The sequence below is a fragment of the Triticum aestivum genome, chromosome 5D, assembly GCF_018294505.1.
Source record: "Triticum aestivum cultivar Chinese Spring chromosome 5D, IWGSC CS RefSeq v2.1, whole genome shotgun sequence".
Lineage (NCBI taxonomy): Eukaryota > Viridiplantae > Streptophyta > Magnoliopsida > Poales > Poaceae > Triticum > Triticum aestivum.
This window is the reverse complement of record NC_057808.1, coordinates 488,174,901-488,182,260: the sequence shown is the minus strand read 5'-3', so window position 1 is coordinate 488,182,260 and position 7,360 is coordinate 488,174,901. Positions and strand designations below refer to the sequence as shown.

The window sequence follows — 7,360 nt, the reverse complement described above, 5'->3', positions numbered from 1 at the left end:
CTCTTCTCTTTCTTCTTCCTCCCTCCCCTCCCCAGCCTCCCCATGGTCGTGGGAGGTGCTCGCCGGAGCTCATGGTGGTGGAGTTGGCGACGAGGAGGCATTCCAGAGGCCGGCCTCGTCCTTGGCGGCGGGAGGTGCGCACTCCAACAATGCGCAGGCCGTCCGCATTGGCCGCATGCGACGCAGGGAAGGCAGGGCAGCGGTTGGCATAGGCGAGGCAGGGTGTGGCCGCCGGCGCAGGCGAGGCAGGGCGTGGCCGCCATCGCAGGCGTGGCAGGGCATGGCGGCGGCCACAGCCCATAGGTGAGGGGCGGCGTGGCGGCGGACACAAGCAAGGGGCGGCGTGGCGGCGGCCACAGGCGAGGGGCGGCGTGGTGGTCGGCGCAGGCGAGGCAGGGCGTGGCGGCGGCCATAGGCGAGGGGCGGCGTGGCGGCGGCCATAGGTGAGGGGCTATGTGGCGGCATGCACGAGCGAGGGGCGGCGTGGATCCGGCCACTGCGGGCGCGGCTCGCCGGCCGCAGGCGATGCACGGCGTCGGCCCGGAGGAGGTAGCATCGCGGTTCCAGGCAGAGCGCTCGAGATCGAGCTCCTGCCATGGCGGGTGCGCCTCCTCTCGATCTGGGACCTGATTTCTATTTTTTTGGAAACTTCTAGGGACCCGATTGCTTTTTCTGAAAACTTTCAGGGACCCGATTGCTTTTTCAGACACTGACATGTGGGCCCTAAATGTCAGTTAACGGTCAAACACACGGTCAAATAGACGAAATGTTTAGGTGCGGGCCCAACCTATCATAAACAGGTTTAATTTTTAAGCAATGGACATTTGGGGTTTTTTGAAACAGCTGACCCCGGAGTTGGTAGTTATCAATGAAAAATTAAAAACCGGTAGTTTTTTGGAACCCTAGCCTGTAAAGTAGTAGTTTTGTGCTATTTACTTGGCGAGGAAGGCGATACAAACGTCGTTTTTTCCGCTCGCTTTGTTGAAAAAAGAAAGAGGTTCGGGGTTCTATTTTATATGCAGAGAAAATACCACATTTTTGGCAATACTGCAGTATTAAAACTGCAGTTTTTTATGACAACCAAACAGCTCATTGTGAATAAATAACTATGATAATATGAAAAACTGTAGTATTCTTGAAATACTTAGAAAATACTTCCTCCGTAAATAAATATAAAAGCATTTAGATAACTACTTTATTGATCTAAACACTTTTATATTAGTTTACAATAGTTTACAAAGGGAGTACTTTACTATCAAATGGGGAAAATACTTAGACAAAGATGCATACCGTAAATAGTAATTTGTACTCCCTCCGTCCCATAATATAAAAGCATTTTTTACATTAGTGTGTAAAAAACGCTCTTATATTATGGAACAGAGGGAGTATTTAAGAAGATCAAGAAGTACATACAATGGGACAAAACCCTCAACATCCAAACACTAGCAATACATACAATGAGACGTAAAGAAGGCAAGAATTACTGATACTGTGATACATCGCATATAAAACACCGAGCTTGCATGTAAGAAAATGTACGTCGTGTCCACGGAGTGACCTGGCGCCACACTCAGATGAACGGCGCCCTATCGTGGACAGGGCGAGAGCACCGCCGCGTGGGCACGCCTACGCTGACGGGGGCGGTGCCGCGAACGGCATAGGCACGTTCACATTCTGGACGAATGGCAACGGCGGCAGCGTCACCTTGGGCACGACAATGGCAGGCATCGGCGCCATCGTCACCTGCGGCACGGTGGGGAGGGTGACCTTGGGCATGGGCGGCAGGACCCCCTTGGGCACGACGATGGAGGGCATGGGCGGCAGCGTCACCTGCGGCACGGTGGGCAGGGTGACCGACGGCATTGGTGGCATCAGGGTGACCGTGTCCGTGGGCACGGCAGGCAAGGTCGGCACGGCCGGCAGGCCAGGGAGGGCGCTAGCAGCCGGAGCGGCAGCCGCCGGCGTAGTGTCGGCCAGGTTGCGGGAGGCGTGGCACGTGCTGCCGGCGAGGAGGAGCGCGCAAGCCATGAACACGGCCAACATGCTCGCGTTGGAAGCCATGTAGCTAGAACTAGAGAAGGTACTGTTGAGAAATGGTTTTTCTATCTCGTGTGTAGCAGGTGACTGCAAGATGTTGCTTCTGTGCTGCTGCGATGTATGAACATGGGTCAATGGCTGGACATTTATACAGTTCAAAGTGATCGTGTGATTAGGTCGGTTGTTGGCCAGATTCAGGATGTCTGTGCGTGCGTCGTCAATCCAAAAAGGGAAGTGCTTTGCATGGTCGAGCTACGTTGGCGGTAGCTACAATTTTCTGGGTTTAGGTAAAGTGCTGGCCGACGCTGCAGCTTCGATTTGCTCAACCGTCTTTGATAATTGGTCTACCATGATTTCTCAACTGCCTCGGCCACACGTTCATGCGCGAAGGTGAACTGACGGTATTGTATATCTTCAAAACACAGTGCCATTCCTGCGATTGACTTCTGGTAGAATCTATAGGAGGAAACCAAATGACAACATTGCCAAATATGTCGATTTCATCGCCAATGGTAAACACATGAAAAACACAAAATTTTCCACCTCAAGCCGTCAAGCGGGATGACGATACTATTGTTGGTGAAGACCAACTGAAGACCTATATTACAAATTTTTATATGTTTCTTTTTAGTTCACCTGTCTCCGATAATGTCAAGCTTGATGAGGATGCCAAAGGTGACATCCCGCAGCAATTGAGAGAGGAGATGCCATCCTAAGTGCCCCTCATACTGACAAAGAAGTGTGGGATGCTACCCAGGGCCAGATGGGTTCCTGGCGGAGTTCGATCAACGGTTCTGGCTAGTCATACCTATGTTTGCTTTTATTATATAATGAGAATTTAGTTTTGTATTAGTTAAGTTTTGGTATTATTACTCTTTTTCCTAAGAAGGAAAACTATTAAGATTCAACAGTTTCATCCAATTTATCTTCTAAATGTAAGTTTTGAAACATTCATCAAAGTGACAACTAATTGTGCTACAATGATCGCACAGAAAGTGATAAGACTGCCGGAGACAAGGTTCATGCCAGGGTGACACACCTGAAGGGGTTGTTCTCTTACTTGCAACGATTCATGAGTTACACTCGACGAAACTTGATGGAGTTATGTTCAAAGTGGATTTTAAAAAAAGCCTACTACAAAGTTAAATGGTCATTCTTGCAACAATGTATCACATAAAAGGCTTCCTGACAAAATGGTGTCAATGGATTGACACGTTTTTCAAAGTGGCCAGCGTAGGTGTCTCTGGTCGCAAGTCACTGGTTGACTGTATCTTACATGCTTGGAGCCTTGGACTATACAGGCAAGCCCAATGTTTTCACTCAGTTTTTCTATTTTTATTTTTCCAAATGCGAGGGGATTTTTTTTACCCATTTGATTGATTAAAAATGATTTTTTCCAGCTTATTAAGGAAAACCGGGTAAAAACTATACAAATGAGGCAAAACCCACTACAACAATGACACCAAGGCCACACCCATTCTCAACACAACATTGTTAGACCCACTCTCGCCCGCGGCGTGACAAACATCACAAAAGCATGCCGACCACATGTGCACAAACAAACAATGAGCCACCATTTCTTTACGAAGGCTTGGGGTTTTGAATTTTTCTCCGTCGCATCCATTGTCGATGGACAACTTGGGCAGGAGGAATAAGCAAGCAGGTTTGCTGAAACACACGCGAATGATTTTTGATAAATAAGTATTTAATTTCCTGCTGTCAGAATTGCACTTATATTCAAGTTATTTTCTGTTTTAATGGATTTGTACTTATATTTGAGTTGCTTTCATACTTTTGAGAAAAACTCAGGAGGAATAAGCAAGCGGGTTTGCTAACACAAAGAGATACTGTATTTCTTAACTTTCATAAAGCGCAGCTAATTTTTCAACATTTGTATATACATATATTCAATATTTTTTTAATTTTCTACCCCCCCCCCCCCCCCCCCACAAAAAAAAACATGAGGAAGTGGCAAGCGGATTTGCTAAAATCCAGGTGGCTGTTTTGCACTTAGATTTGAGCTGTTTCTCGTTTTGAGAAAAATAGTTGGAAAAACGTGCAAACATATCGGCCTTGAATCTGCAATCTGCCAGTTCGTGTGAGCATGCTTTGACTCTATAAGAAAAAACAAGATATTGGCCTTTGAAAACGCGAACTACCACTTTGGTGAGTAAGTCTTCACCATCAAGCTACACTGTTATTTGTGTGCTAGTACTTCCGTTCCAACTTGTTTGAAGCATTAATTTTATCCTAAGCCGATTTTTTTCTACCTTGACTAAGTTTATCTAAGAAATGTATTAACATCTAAAACATCAAATTAGTTTCATTAGGTTGTTCGACAAAATAGTTTTGTACTGTGTCTATTTGATGTCCTATTGGCATATTTTTCTCTATACTTGATTGAACTATAAAAAGTTTGATTTAGGACAAACCAAGAACATCAAGTAATTTGGTAGAGTAAGTACTGCTAAAGAATGTTAGTTACCCTACAAAAGAAAGTAAAGAATGTTTGTGTTTGTTTTTTCAAAAGAGTTTTAGTTATTCCTCTTGGGCACCTATTATTTTCTTTCTTTTGTAGTTAATTTTGTCTACTGGGTATGGAAATAAATTGTGCATTTAGGAGCACTTATAATTTTTGTGTGCAATAACTTGTTTTGTGCATTTGCACTTTTTTGCGCAGTTACACTTCTGTATGGTTCAACCGTATTTATTCTTTTGGGCAACTACACCTTTTGCATTGTACTTTTATTTTGTGCAATTGCATTTTTGTAATTACACTCTCTTATGCAATTTGCACTATTTTGTGTTATCATGCCTTTCGGTGTAATTGCACTACTTTGTGCAATTTGCAACTTTTTTTATTGTACATACACTTTTTTTTTCTGGAATTGCACCTTTTAATTTTGTGTAATTCACTATTACCTTTGGTGCAGGAAAAAATAAACAAAATTCCTAATGGTTTACTCAAAAAGAGCTAAATGACCTCTCTTTTATTTTGGAGCACCTGACAGGAAAGAGAAAATTGCACCATCGCCCGTTATTAGAGTTATAAAAGACAAAGATAACATACCTTAAATAGTGTGTATATAAGAAGATCAAGAAATACATACAATGGGACAAAACCCTCAACAGTCAAACACTACCAGTACATACACTATCGAGACGTAAAAAAAGGCAATAATTACTGGTACTGTGATACATCGCATATAAAACACCAAGCTTGCATGTAAGAAAATGTACGTCGTGTCCACGGAGTAACCTGACGCCACACTCAGATGAACGGCGCCCTATGCTGGACAGGGGGAGAGCACCGCCGCACGGCCGCGCCTACGCTGACGGGGGTGGTGCCGCGAACCGCATAGGCACGTTCACATTGGGGACGAATGGCAACGGCGGCAGGGTCACCTTGGGCACCACAATCGCGGGCATCGGTGCCATCGTCACTGTGGGGAGGGTGACCTTGGGCATGGGCGGCAGGACCGCCTTGGGGACGACGATGGAGGGCATGGGCGGCAGCGTCACCTGTGGCACGGTGGGCAGGGTGACCGACGGCATTGGTGGCATCAGGGTGACCGTGTCCGTGGGCACGGCAGGCAAGGACGGCACGGCCGGCAGGCCAGGGACGGCGCTAGCAGCCGGAGCGGCAGCCGCCGGCGTCGTGTCGGCCAGGTTGCGGGCGGCGTGGCACGTGCTGCCGGCGAGGAGGAGCGCGCACGCCATGATCACGGCCAGCATGCTCCCGTTGGAAGCCATATAGCTTAGAACTAGCGAAGGTACTGTTGAGAGAAGGTGACTGCAAGATGTTGCGTCGGCTGTGCTGCGATGTATGAACATGGGTCAATGGCTGGAAATTTATACAGTTCAAAGTGATCGTGTGATTAGGTCGATTGTTGGCCAGATTCAGGATGCCTGTGCGTGCGTCGTCAATCTAAAAAGGGAAGTGCTTTGCATGGTCGAGGTGCGTAGGCGGTACCTACAATTTTCTGGGTTTAGGTATAGAGCTGACCGGCTTTGCAGCTTCGATTTGCTCAACCGTCTTTGATTATTCCTACCATCGTTTCTCAACTGCCATTGTTGGGATTGATAGGAGTATCTTCAAAAGACAGTGCCATTGTTGGGATTGACTTCTGATAGAATCTGCTAGTAGCATAGAGAATTTAATGGTACGGGAGTGTCTCTGACTGCAACTCACTGGTGATCGTGTTGTACACTTGTACTCCCTCCGGTACTCTTTACTCCTTATATAAGTTTTAATCAAAGTCGAACTTCATAAAGTTTGACCATATTTATATAAAAAATATAATCATCTACATGTACTAACGCTATACCTACAATATAACAAATAAATTCATGATGCATCTAATGATATTGGTTTCGTATTGTGATTGCAAATTTTTATATATAAAGTTGGTCAAACTTTACGAATTTTGACTTCAGACAAATTTTATATGCAGAGTAGGGTGTAGTTGCTTGGACTATACACACAAGCCCACCGCTTTTCACTATCTTTTTCTATTTTCTTTCCCAAACATGAGACAATTATTTTACCTGCTATATATACATGAATTTTTTTCAGTTTATTACGGAAAATTGCGTAAAAAAGGATAAATAAAGTGCATTATATCGACTAGAGGGGATGGGGGGGGGGGGGGTTGTGAATAGGCGATTTTTATGAATTATTCACTGAGGAATTTCAGTGTGAGGAAATTCCTAAGCGAAGAACTACTTGCAGTGAAATAAGTACTCAGATGCATACATGACATAACATAAACATGGACATCATGATGAAATGAAAACAAATAGAGAGTACAGGAAGCGTAAACACAGGATAAAACAGGATGAAGACAAACAGACTGAAGAAATTGAACTGAGGAAATTGAGAAAAGTCTTCAGTCAAAGTCTTCAAACAGATATGAACAAGCACACAACACAGTAATGAGGAAATGAAAGAGTTGAGAAATAGAACCAGTAGGCTTGGTGAAGCAATGATTTGGTAGACCAGTTCCAACTGCTGTGACAGTTGTACGTCTGGTTGGAGCGGCTAGGTATTTAAACCTGAGGACACACAGTCCTGGACACACAGTCCTCACCGTATTCTCCTTGAGCTAAGGTTACACAGACCTCGCCCAATCACTCGTGGTAAGTCTTCGGGTGACTTCCAAACCTTCACAAACTCGGTCACTCGGCGATCCACAATTTCCTCTTGGATGCTCTAGACCATGACGCCTAACCGTCTGGAAGATGCACAGTCTTCAAAGGTAAGAAGCGTCGGATCCACGCAGGATCAGTCTCTTCAGTGATGCTCAATCACTTTGGGTTTGTA

The 7,360-nt window shown here is 45.4% G+C and overlaps 2 protein-coding genes across 2 annotated transcripts; both read right to left on the bottom strand.

Annotated features, from left to right (window-relative positions):
• Positions 1 to 1,163: 1,163 nt before the first annotated feature.
• Positions 1,164 to 2,140, bottom strand: LOC123125649 (protein PELPK1-like). The gene has a single exon (XM_044546114.1). The coding sequence runs from the start codon at positions 2,059 to 2,061 to the stop codon at positions 1,627 to 1,629; it is 435 nt and encodes a 144-aa protein (XP_044402049.1). The 5' UTR covers positions 2,062 to 2,140; the 3' UTR covers positions 1,164 to 1,626.
• Positions 2,141 to 5,104: 2,964 nt separating this feature from the next.
• LOC123125648 (protein PELPK1-like) lies at positions 5,105 to 5,846 on the bottom strand. Its single transcript, XM_044546113.1, has one exon. It carries the CDS (start codon positions 5,788 to 5,790, stop codon positions 5,365 to 5,367), a length of 426 nt encoding a protein of 141 aa, XP_044402048.1. The 5' UTR covers positions 5,791 to 5,846; the 3' UTR covers positions 5,105 to 5,364.
• Positions 5,847 to 7,360: the final 1,514 nt, after the last annotated feature.